The 14,043-nt window shown below is 25.1% G+C and overlaps 1 protein-coding gene across 2 annotated transcripts in view; it reads right to left on the bottom strand.

Annotated features, from left to right (window-relative positions):
- The window catches only part of LOC111636576 (serine/threonine-protein kinase LMTK3-like), a 55,418-nt gene that overhangs the window by 37,545 nt on the left and 3,830 nt on the right, over positions 1–14,043 (bottom strand). For both annotated transcript variants that reach the window (XM_023381854.1, XM_023381853.1), the window contains exons 3-4: positions 6,677–6,798; positions 1,575–1,830 (exon numbers count right to left, since the gene is read on the bottom strand). In XM_023381854.1, the coding sequence (XP_023237622.1) occupies positions 1,575–1,830; positions 6,677–6,798 (378 nt within the window). The remainder of the gene's footprint in view (positions 1–1,574; positions 1,831–6,676; positions 6,799–14,043) is intronic.

The following is a 14,043-nucleotide window of genomic DNA, read 5'->3' as shown; positions in this document are numbered from 1 at the left end:
ATTATTAGATATAAATCAATTTGGTGAGAGGTGCCATGAGATAATGGCATAACTGTCTACCTCTAGCCAAATTTAATAATTAAGAATAAATTAATTTTAATTTTTAATTTAGAATATTCTAAAAGAAAAAAATTTGCCAAAGTAGAACACAACTCCTGCTTCCATGCAGTCGTGTTGCCAATTATGCTACTCAAACCTCTGTCCAATCTTCACTGCCAAACATATTAATTAATTTAGATATAATCATAAAAATTACTTAAATTAAAATTAAATAACCTATGTCAACACAATGTGCATAATTGTGGCAAAGCAGGAGTTGTGAGTTTGAGTCCTGCTTTGGGCCAATTTTTTCTTCTAGGATATTCTAAATTAATTAAAAATTAATTTATTTCTAATTATTAAATTCACCATGAGATGGTAGCATAAACATCTACCTTTAACCAAACTGATTTATATTTAATTATTTACTAGCCTCATAATAGTCCAACAACAAATTGATAGTTTATTTGGAAACTTTAATGTATCAGGTTAGTTGCTGTTTATATAGTTTTGAACAAACATAAAGTGAAGATAAATATGGATAAACTTGCATGAAACTATGGCAATCAAAAATTTGAACATTATTCTAAACTTAAGCTTATAACAGATGATAAAAAATATTGCCATTTTTTACATTTTCTTTCCTCCTAATAAGAAAGGGCATAATTTATAGCTTTTCTTTTTTCTTTAGTTAAGTTACTTAAGTTTTTTCTGAATGTATTAGAGTTAGCAAATATCAAGTCAATAAGTCAAATGTCACTCAATGACTTGATACAATATTACTGTCAAGTCATTGAGTGACATTTGACTTATTTTTCTAGAATGACACAAATTCCTCTCTTTTTTTTTTCTATTTACAAATATCTTTTTGCTATCTATTTCACAGATAGAAATATAAAAAAATACTTTTTATTATGCATTTATTATTTTAGTTCTCCTTCTATTATTTCTCAAATTAAAAAAATAATAATAATAATTCTAGTTGATTATTACTTTCAGAATCTTCTGAAATGTTCAAAAATCACATTTTCATTTCAACAAAACAAATCACTGGGTTTTTTTTACATTATGTAGAGCATACTTTATGTATGTATCATCAAATAATTGACGATTAAACTTAAATTTTATTTGGAAAGACATATGGAATGGTACATTTCTTTTTATGGTTTTCTTTATAATAAAATATGAAATAAAATTATTCAAACTCAAAAGCAATTAGTTAGTTGAAAGAATTATTATTAGTATAAATTGTAAATTGGTATTTAAATTAAAGAGATCACATTGTATTCATTTTATTGTAGTGTAAATATATGTTATAGTTTATATCATTTTTACTTTTGAGCTAATTTATTTTAATAGTTAAAATTAACTATTAATTAAGAAAATTACAAACTTATGGTATGAAAATGGATTCAATTGAAATGATAATGAATAAATATATTAATATGTTTATATTCAGTCATCTAATATTAATGTTGATAACAAATAAAATTATCTTACGTAAAAAGTCATAAATGAATAAAAGTTATAGTTACCAAACCAATCTTGAAGTGATAATCCTCTATTTAACACATTACTAAAATGAGCTGGACGTAATGGCCGATTTTGTGTTGGCGGATCTGATTTTCTTGGACGGATTTCAGGTAAAGGTTCAAATGTAACTTCATCATCATGTAAGGAATTCGTCTGATTATAAAAACCAGTAACTGGTGGAAAAATAGTAAATTCTGACATTTGTGATTGGTTACTATTATGGGTTGATAGAGAGCATTCTTTCTCAAGATTTATGATCTATAAATAAGTTAAACAATATGATTAATAAAAATCTTAAAATCTAAAGAATGATAATATATGAAAAGTTATATATATTTATGCTTATGTAATAAAATTTACTAGAATTATATACTAAAAAGTTAATAAGATTTACACAGGATATTAACATATAAATTATATAAAATGTAATAATTTTGAATTTCCTTCTTAAGTTAAATGATATATATAGAAAATCATATTGAATGCAATATTGAACCTAATCCTTTAATGTTTTTAGACTTTTAGTCAATTTTTACCATTTATTCTTAACTAACTTTAAAGTGAAAAAATTTAATTAAAATAAATTGTTAAATTATATAGTTCCAGCAACATAACCAATGATGATTAAAAATAATTTTTCAGTTTGTTTAAACTTAAAAACGACAAAGTTTATTAATCAAAGTCAATAAATTACATACTGTGTTTGTATTTAAAGTGAAAAATCAATAATGATTTCTCTAAATTTAGCCTAATAAAGTTTTTTAAAATACCAAATGATTGCCAGATTATACTGGGCTACATTAATGCTACAAATTACTAATCATACATCAACTAATTTGATCTAAAGGTTTAATTACAAGAAATGGTGTCTAATTTGGCATCAGCTGCTATCTCTTGATAAATTTAATAATTATAATTAAATTATTTTAATTAATTTAGAATGTTCTGGTAGAAAATTGATTCAAAGCGGGACTGAAACCCACAACTCCTGTTGCCATACAGACACGTTGTCAGTTATGCTACCCGGCCTCCATTTGATCTTCACTTCCAGAAATATTAATTTAGATATACCCATACTGGTTACTCACGGCACTGACTTGGGATGACAACAGCACCCATGCACTATAATTACCACCATGCACTCAACCAGATATTGCTTTACCCTAGTATGGTGTATATATACAAATATAAATCTGCATAAACCTGAATAGATTAATTATTCTTAGATTAATGTCAAACAATTGTCATTTCCAGTTGATGCTGTGAGTAACCAGTATGGTTATATTTAAATTAATAGTTTCAGAAGTGAAGATCAGACAGGTCCGGGTAGCATAAATGGCAATGCATCTGCATGGCATGTGGGAGTTACAGGTTCAAGTCCTGCTTTGGGCCAATTCTTTTCTTCCAAAACCTTCTAAATTAATTATTAAAACATTAATTTAATTACAATTATTAAATTTATCAAGAGATGGTGCCTAACACCCATCTTTACACTAAATTACTTTGTTTAACTAGTAATTTGTGGCATTAATACAGTTTGATGTACTCACTTGGCATTAAATCTTTAAGCTCTGAAAAATTTCTTCTTTCTATGTACCTGGAGACAAAATTGTTTTTACCCTCAAGCTACAAGAGGAATATGTATAGCAAAACCAGTCAAACAACTTTCCTTTCAGCCAATTTTGTCTCAAATGGATAAAGGTGATTTTGGCCAATCTCATGTTTAATGAGTTAATCCAAGAATCTAAGGATTTATGGATGTTTATATTTTTAAAAATATCTCAAATTAATCCACAACATGACATTTTGACTATTATATTTGTACAGATGCTTTGTATTTTTAAATTATTATTAGACACTAAAGCAAGCATTTCACAAAATAGTTCAACCAATTAAACAGCCTAATATAAATATAACATATAAAGAAAAACCATATAATGACCATATATGAAAAATCTTCTATAAATTGTTCTCAAATTCATTCTTATTGCTTCAACGTGTCATAATAAATTGTGAATTATAATTCATTAGGTCAAATACATATTTATTTAAGATAAATATGTTTCTAATTACATATTTTAGAGGCTACTTGTTATTTATTAACAGGTATTTATTAGTTAATTACGATAATAAGCTTTTAATTTAATATTAGCTGCATAAGGATACATCTATTTGTAATTTTAATGTACATTTTAATTTTTATTAGAATTTTTATTTTCATTATTTATACATAATATACTATGTATTTTATATATAACATATATATAAAAAACAATTTTTCATTTTTTTTGGAATATTTTTAATAAACTACATTTTGTTTAGTTTAATAACTATTTTATAAAAATTATACTAAAATGCAGCCACATAAAAAGGTATAATTTCAGTTAAATTCCTAAGAAAACTTATGTATGTATTGTCTCTTTAATCCGACATTAAGTTTGGTAGACTATCATTACAGCTTTCAGGTTAGACACTTCTTTTATTGTTTTCACATATGCATTTCGAACTTATATAAATGTTAAGTCCCTCTTCAGTGCAATACTATGGTTCTCTCCCCTAAAACCACGGTGTATAATGGGTAACATTATTATAACAAGATTTTAATGGCTGTATTTTAAAATCTTTCCAATGTTACCCATTGTACACCGTGGTTTTAGGAGACAGAACCATAGTATTGCACTGAAGAGGGACTTAACATTTATATAAGTCCCTCTTCATTTATATAAGTCCGAAATGCATATGTGGAAACAATAAAAGAAGTGTCTAACCTGAAATCTGTAATGATAGTCTACCCAACTTAATGTCGGATTAAAGAGACAATACATACATAGAACATAATAACAGCTATCCAAAAGTGATATTTATAAGAAAACTTATTTTCCATTCCTTTTTTAAACAGAAAAGCATTCAACTCTGTCTGCTAAGCTGGTGGTAATAAAAATCAATTAAAACATTTACTTATTATAATTTCCATCTTTTGAATATTTCATTATATGAATTATTAATTTTCATTCATTTGGAAAATAATTAATTTAATTATTTTTATAATTAGGATAGCAAATAAACACAATACTTTCCAAAAGATTATGCTCTCTTTATCTTAAGTTTTATTTTCTTTTTATAATTTTTTGAAATTAGAACAAGAGTTGTGCCAGTATAAATATGACACAGATATAATGACAATAAAGATTTATTACATATTTTTATCTTGAAAATATCAGAAATAATGTTTGCAAGCATTTATTTCTGATATATTAGAGATAAGTGAGAAATTATGGCATTGCATTATTAAAAGTGATTAATTAAAAACAAAACAAGAGAGAGATTTCAACAATAATCATCTGAGATTTCTTAGTTTGTTATAATACACCTTGGTGAATCTTATATAACAATAATAATTTAACAAAGAAATGTTTAAGAAAAATAAGAGCATTTTCCAGGAACTGAAACATGAAATTCTAATAGGATCTAACACACACTTTTCTTGCAAGAAACATTCTAGCTAAGATGTGAATTGTGCATTAATTAGTTAGTATATACTTTTAGGAATGAGTTTGATTTGTAATTAGAAAAATTCTATAACTATTAAATGATTTATTATGTAACAAACCACTTATATTACAAGTATATGTATTATTGTAATATCATAATACTAAGATAAATCCAAAATATTTTAATCAACTTGATAATGACTACTTCATATTATCATTATCATACTTATTCTAACAAATTTTTAACCTTAACAATAAAAATTATTGATAATATTAAATGTTGTTTTAAAAATTTTGTAAATATCTTTTTAACTTTTTCAAATTAGAAATTTTTCCCAGAATAAGAAAATGACAGAATTTATATTTAGATTAATAAAATGAAATTTTCACTTGAAAATATCACTAAATATTTATTTATTATAGTAAACTTAATTTTTAAACAAAATAGATAAAGTGTGTATTTTCTCCTATGCATAAAGTTATATACAGTAAGACCCTGCTTAACGCTGATTCAATATAATGCGGTCTGCTCGAAGCCTAAAAAAAACTCAAAATTTATGGCAGTTTAAATTATGGCATTTCATTCATTCGTATTTAATACGATTATTCGCGAACACAAACCAATCAGCAAAAGGTGGCAAAAAGGTGTACTTTCTTTAAATCTATGTTTGTTTGGTGCAATTTTGGAAAAAATATAACATCATGGATGCCATGGGAAATATCAACTTGGCTTGGCAAGAATTAACTGATAAATGCACAAATGAAATGTGTTAGAAGTTATGGCTGAAGGTATCCAAGAATTCTCAATGAAAAGAGTCTATCGTTAGGTTGGCCAAACTCAACCTAATTGATATAGTGGGACTAGGAGATATAGATGAACAGGATATTGAGGAGTTACAGCAGGTTTCTGGCGAGAGCCTTACCAATGATGACTTTCAAGAACTGGCAGAACATGGAATTCACGTGGAACTGGAAAATAGAGATTCTGAAAACAAAGAACCCAAAAAATTTCTCTACAGATTTCCTTAGTAAAAGTTTGGTAAGATAACTGAAATCATTGATCAAATTGTAGCGAATGATCCAGATTTTGAAAAGAGTGCAAAAGCAAAACGAGATGTTTTTGATGCAATCTTCTGCTACTGATATTTGCTTAAGGAAAGAAAAAAGTGACAAATGAAACTTTATTGCAAAAGAACAAGAATTTCAGAAAAATCAGGATGTTTGTCACAAAAAATAAACTTTACCTTTCTGTGTACATATGTTTATGTGTTATTTAACATATATTATTATACAAATTAATATAAAAATAACTAAAAATTAAATTAAAATTTGCTTATTTTTGGTCGCATCCCTATTTACTCTATGTTAAAATGACCTCATTTAACACTGTTTCGCTTAGGGCTTTGTTGTCTAGGAACACATCCCCCTCGTTAAGCGAGGTCTTACTGTATAATAAAAGTTTGTATTCTTATAATTTTGTAAAACATTTTTGAAATAATAAACTAAAAGCTTAAAATAATAAATACAATAACAACAAAGTACTGTTTTTTGGGAGAGAGAAAGAAAAAATAAAAAGATTACTATTTTTTACATTTTAAATAAAATATACTTACTTTAGACCCATGACGAGGACAACAAGAACAAATAATGATAATAAATATTATAAGAAATAAAAATGCTGCTGCAACTAAAATTTCTTGACTTTTCAATAGTGAATTTGTATTTAATTCGTGATCTGTTAATTAAATAAAAATAATAAAAATGAGTTCTAAATAGAATAAAATAAAAATAAATATTAAAAACATAATTTGAAGAAATTAACACAAAATTAACATTTAAAAAAAATTAAACCTTCATTTCCATTCTATATATGCTTCTAATACATTTAAATGCCATTAAAAGTTCTTGCTAATTATTTATACAAGACATTTTTCTGGATATAAAACAAATTATGAAATAATAATTTTATATAACTGAACTTTATAAAATCTATTTATAAATATTTCTACTTTCTGATATTACCTGTAAAATTATCAAAAATTTAAAAAACATTTTAGAATATCTTTTGTGTGTATATATACAGTGGGTGATCAGTTAATGAACATAATCCATTCCAAGACTTTGTTCAATATCTGAATTGTTCGTTAATCAATTATCGATTTACCATAGGTTTTTATGGGAATTTGATTAATTCATTCTGGAATCTCCAAAAAATAAAAAATATATACTTTTTTACTATGTTTATTTACTATGTTTATAGTAAAAATACATACATACAGTCTTGCATTTTTATCAGTCATGTTTTTTCCATTTGTGGGGGTTAAAAATCTGTCCGATGTCAATTGCTTTTCTCTCTTCTTCAGGATTTTTTGGACGTAATTAATAGCATTGTAATTGTAGAGATCCCCAAGCCTATTAATCTCGTTCTGGTTTGGATGCCATTTGGATGACCGTTGTTCTGACATCCTCCCACATCTTCGAAAGATCTTTATTAGCAGATGTCAGCATTGGTTCTCTTTCATCTTCCTCTTTTTCAAAAGAAAACACATCTTGCGAAGTTTCTTGGTATTCTTCATTTAAGAGTTTTTGGAGTTCTTCCATTGTCACATCAGTTTCAGGTTCCATTATCAGCTCTTCAATGCTCTTTATTTCTCAGATGTGATTTTCATTACAACTTTAGCTGCTTGAAACTTCTTGATATATCTTTCATAACTAAGAGTGTGCCTTCTGTAGATCTGTTCAAGCCATACTGCCTAGCAACAACAGACATCTTGTGCTCACTCTCTACCTTGGCTATTATCTCTTGCTTGGTTTCTACAGTGAGCACAGTTCTTGACATTCCACTCTTTTTAGGCTCCATAATATTATCAGTTTCTTCTTTAAATAAAAAGTTTGAAAAGCACTTACAAAAAAATTCAGAGAACAGAAATCAACTAGTGCACAAAAAATTATTAAAATGGAAGGCATGGATGAAATTCAAAATTTGGTATTAAAATGTTAACAAATATCCGATGGGACAGTTAAACTCTTGCCTTTCATAAATAAAAACTGACACAGAACTTAACAAGTACCCACCCAACAGTCTCGTGAAGACTATAAAAAATTATTTGTCAGAAAGGTAAACAAAAAGCTGGAATTACAAGGGAGAGTTTCAAAATTCGAAGGAATACTATCTGATCAGTATAGGGTTGAGTGTCAATGTCAACATCTTCAGAGCTCCGGAATTCACTATTTTATATCGCTTCTTTTTCTGTTTGTTCTGTGAAGTGTTTGTTGTCTGAACATAAAAATCTTCCATCAAAGTGTTTGTTATCCAATTTGTTTGCAGTCCGAATTGTTCATTAACCGATCCCCCACTGTATTTATTTATTTATTTATTCATATATTGTTATGAGATTGATTTAAAAAAAAAAAGACAATTTTTTAAGTGTTTTAAATTGCTTAGGGTATTAACACATCAAATTATGTTTTATTGCACTTCTAACTATTAACAGAAAATCATTTAAATTTATTAATAACTTTTATGAATTTGTTTTTGGTCTTATAAGTTATGTTGTCATATATTCATTATCTTAAATAATGCAGCATATTTTCCCACTGTGAAAAGTATAGTTGTGAGAACATAACATTATAGTTGTAATGTATTTTCACGTTCTCATAAAATGCTGTACAGCACTTCAGATTTTGAAATTTATCTAACATGCTAACAGTATTTACACAACAGTTTATTTTTTTCAATTGTATTAAGTAATTCATTCAGCAATATTTTGAATCTTTTTTCTAGTTAAATTCCAATTAAACAAGAAATTAGATTTAACCTTTAATCTTTTTATAGTTATTCAATTGATTGAGATTATTTAAGTTTTACAATTAATTATAACTAAACAATAAAAGTAACAATAAGAATAGTTATTTTTCTTAAAATAATGATTTTGTTTTCTGTTTATTTATTTATATGGTAACAATTAAATATTGTACAGTACATATATGAAATAAATGACTTAATATCATTTTTTTTTTAATTTTGTAACACACAAACAAGAAATCATATCAAAAAATTTAAATGCAATTTACTATATTTTATGAATTCTAAGCATAATATTTTTTCATATTTTAATATATGAAATCATGATTCATCGTACAATTGATACCAGAAGAATCTTGCTTGTTTGACAACTGTAGAAGAGCAAGACATGGATTGTTGTCATTAAGTGCACATAAACAAACTTCATCCTATAAAATTTTCATTTCTGTATGTTAATAATAAATTGAATTCAATTCTACAGTTGTAACATTAAACTTAACTTGTTAAAATCTGGATTTTATTCTTCAGTTTAAAAAAATATTTTGATTATGAGAGGTTTTCAAGAACAATATATGCTCATAAATCTGGATTACATCATATTTGTTTAATAGGCATTATTATATTTGTAGATTTTTGTCCGATAACAATTATAAATAAATATCTGAAAACAAAGTCCGCCCAAAAAGTTGTGCCCCAAGTTTGGGTGGATTTTGTCTTCAGATATTTATTTATAATATAACTGCCATCTGACGAAAATCTACAAATCAAAGCTTTATAAAGTATCGTCACCAGGGGCAACTTTAAAATCTACATTTTCCAGTGCTCATTTCCTCACAGATAAAAAGCCAAAACACCCCCAAGAAGGTATGGATGGAAACCAAGATGTCCGTATATCACCAGTACCTTTTTTAAAAATTTTTGATTTTTAATTGGATATATTTTTGTGTTTTTAAAGGACTTTTTAGCTTTTTGGCAGCCAGTAGCCTAAAAAGAAAGGTCAGATGCCAAGACTGTGTGTAGTCTGGAATACAAAATTAATAAACGGTGGTCCCTTTTTGGGTAGACTTTGTATTCAGATATTTGTTTAGGCATTATTATACTTAAACTTATAACTATATTTTCTATTACTTTTCAATAATTATAATATTCATTCATTATATTTATTCAATTATAAAATACATAACATTATTTTTGCTTTTTATTTTTACTAAAATAAAATACTGATACATTAAGTAAGAAACTTGAAAAATTGACTTAAATATAAAATAAAAAATAATATTGTATAATTAAGTCAATTTTTTATTAATTTATTAATTTTTAATTATTAGTTAAAGAAATTTTGACATCAGAATATCAAATTCATTTCTTCTGATAAAGAAATGACAATTTAAATTTTCAATTTAGATAAAATAAAAATGTATCGTACAGTAAATATCAAATTTTTAAAGAGGAGAATTATAAATAGAGAAACTAATAGAGTTAACTAATAGAGAAACAGAATTTTAAATATTGTAATAAATTTTGAATATTTAATTTTTTTAATTATTCTATATTCTCATATTATTTTACTTTAATGAAACATATACTGCAAATACATTGCATTTATTATGTTAAAATTTTAATACAAAATTTGATCATGTATAGATTTAAATTTATATTATAATTATATTTTTTATGATATTACATGAAGTTATTAGTATGCATTTCAATTCTGTATTATATCATTAAAAACATTTGCATTTTTCCAAAGAACAAAGTTGTTTGTCATTATTAATACAAACTGTTGGTTTTCAAAGGTGATGTTGATAATATCTGTCTATATAATTGTATACTATTAATCAGTCTAGTAAAAAAAACCTGTTGCACTGTTTTTTTTTAATTTTTTGAATTATTCTTAGTTTATCTAAAAAATTTCAGTTAATAATCAAAAACTTAAAACATCCACTTTTTAAATTCATTCATTAATAATAAAATATAAAAATAAAACATAATTAGCAAACTCCAGGTTTAAACTTGGATTTAATATAAAAATAATAAATTATAAAAATTAAATGCTATTCAAGTGGGAGAACTGAATGAATCAAAGTTATTCATCTTATTATTATTGGAAGGCTTCCAATATTCAAAATGTTGAATTTTTCTTATTCAAATAACTTCCTCCCACATTCAAGACTGCCAAATACAATATCTTTAGTGCTAAATGATCTCTAAAAACACTGTATTATAGATTAAAAACAGAAATATAATTTCAAATGTATAAAAAAATTAGCATTTATTTATTTTTAGAAAAATATGAATTTAATAAATTTCTGTCTACTTTCAGTCTAATCCATATTATTATGCATTATAAGCCAAAATGTATAGCTTTGTCCAAAGTAATTCTATATTCATTGCAGTCAGTTTTTTACAGCATTTATACATTAATTGTTGAGTTTTTGCTTTGATAATAGATTATTTCAGTTATTTGCAATCAAATTTATTCCAGCATTATCCACAAACAGAATATTTAATTAAATTTTTTTATACATTGTATGCATTTTTGGCACTTATTTTACTCTTTAATTGTTCAATAATTTTTTCTGTCATATATTGAATAAATTTCCTTCACATAAATGATTTATTTGAAGTTAATAATAAATGACTGATTTTTCAAGTAAATGATTACTTAGCTTTTGTATCAATAATTTTCTAAAACATAATTCTGATAAAAAATATTAATAAAAAAGATAAAAATGGAAAATTAAAAAGTATAAAATATACTAAAGTACTTCTTAAAAGTCACAAACATGTTAATATTTAACAAAGGAATATAACAGATATACACATAATGTATTTTATTTTATTATACTTAACTGTTATCAGTTTGGGACTTACCTAAGCTGATAATGATAGCAATAACTAACTGGTAAAGTGGGGTAAATAAATAAGACTATAATAATAAAATAAAATCTATAATTTTCATTTAACTCTGAAATTAAAAGGACATGCTAACACAATTAGAAAAGGTATAGTTTGAAGACTTAAATATTAATTAATAATAATCAGAATTAATTTATTCAGAATTGTTTGCTTGCTATCATCTTTAACAATAGTAAGCATATAGTTGAAGTAAGAAATGCTAGTAATTTAAAACAATCTATTGTAAGCAAATAACAATAAAATGATTAAAGTTCAACATTTAAGGTGCTGATAACTGAAGATAATGATTGCTTACATTAATATAATTTATAGTTAAGTTTTCATATCAAGTTGGTCGACAATATTTACTTTTAAAATAGAAAAATATAGAAAATACAACATGTCTTTGGATATCCATCTTTGCAACGGCTAGCAAAAACAATCTTCTACAAAGATTACCTTTTATTGGGCATCTGTTGATGTGAATTATGTCACCAGAAGTCATTTTAACTAATTTGCATTATTGCAGAGGGGTAGACTCCAATAAAAGATTGTCTCTGTAAATGAAGATTGTACATTGCTAGCAGTTGCAAAAATGAATATCTGAAGACATTTTGTATCTTCCATATTTTTATATTTTATTTTAAAAATTTTCATAGTTTATTTTAATTTACATGTTTGAGAGTTGCTACTTCTTATAATATTAAAAGACTGATATCTGTGAATACAGATGATTAAGATAAACAAACATCACAGAGTCACAGCTCCATGCCAAACAAGAAAACCTTGCATCAACATCCTTTTATTGATACAGTATATTATCAGTATTTGGATTGAGACATGGGGCATCTTGACAATGCACTCAAAAGCATCATAATACTATATATAATTTTGTAATCATTCTGTGAACTGATTCTTGAGAAACAGCTTGGTAATGAAAAATTTATGGCCACAAAAAAAATTCTAGAAAATCAGGTATTAAACTCATTACCTGAAGTCCTAAGCATTAACTTAACAGGTTTTACTGTATTGCTTTTAATTGATTTAGATATTAGAAAAATTTTCATTATCTCTATTGTTAATTACCACAAAAAAACCAAAAACTTTTACAATCCAGCATTTAATTCTTTGAAAAAACAAACATTTCTAGCTAATTTAACTAGCCATTTTTATATTGAACTACATGTGATTCCAGACCATTGGTTCAAAATAATTTGAAGATAGTATACATTGTATTAAAACATTATTTATTTAACCTTAATCTAATCATATTTTGAGTTGAAAAATTTGCCATAAAGTATTAACAGAAAATTTCTCATCTCTAATAATATGATTACATTTAGAGTAAAGAAGATAAAATTAGTAATAAACAAATAAAACCTATCTAAATTACCTTCAAATAAACTTTCAATTTTTGTCATACAAAAATGATAATGAAATACAAAATATTTTTAAATTTAATAATTATACAGCCTATATTGAGAAATAAAAATTAATATTTATATACACAATAATAATAATAATAATAATAATAATAATACTTTATTATATATTAAATATTTCTTTTTATACTTTAATAAAAGAATTTCTTAATAAAATCAATTTTACGATCGAATATTTTAAACTGAAAACTGAATTTAGCAAACTTAGTAGATTTATTTAAAGTAATTTCTGAGAAGAGTGAAGGGGAAACATATCCCAGGAACTGAGTGATAATTGAAGTTTGACGATTGTGACATCCAAAAGTGATTTTCAACAGGAAATGTTTGGTCGACAGAACCAAATTGCGTGACTCTAACGACCTCATTTTGGTAGTTAACCTTATCGATAATAACTGCCCACAAGAATTAAAGAACTACGTTTACGCCGTGTTAATGATATTGCTTAACCATTTCGATAATTTTAATATTTATTTAAATTACTTTTATTGGTTACATATCGTTAAAATCGATTTTAACATGTTTTTTTTATAAATAAAATATTGATAATAATTACAAAATATTTTAATTAAATAAGTATCTTTACACAAAATTTCGGCGTTAATTTTTGAATATGATTATTTAATCTCTTCGATTTTATTCTGAAGAATTTTTATATATAAAATATCATAAAAAATTTCTATAAAATGAAGATAAAATATCTTTAGATCTTTTTAACTTCTTGAAGGGATTATTGCTGTTATACATTAAAATATAGAGTGGTTGTCTCCTTTATAATTTAAACTATTTATTTATTTATTAATATTTTACTTAATACAAAACTGAATACACAGTCTAA

The sequence above is a fragment of the Centruroides sculpturatus genome, unplaced genomic scaffold, assembly GCF_000671375.1.
Source record: "Centruroides sculpturatus isolate CEXI.00-Female unplaced genomic scaffold, Cexi_2.0 scaffold987, whole genome shotgun sequence".
In the NCBI taxonomy this organism is placed as follows: domain Eukaryota; kingdom Metazoa; phylum Arthropoda; class Arachnida; order Scorpiones; family Buthidae; genus Centruroides; species Centruroides sculpturatus.
This window is presented reverse-complemented; position numbering and strand designations above follow the sequence as displayed.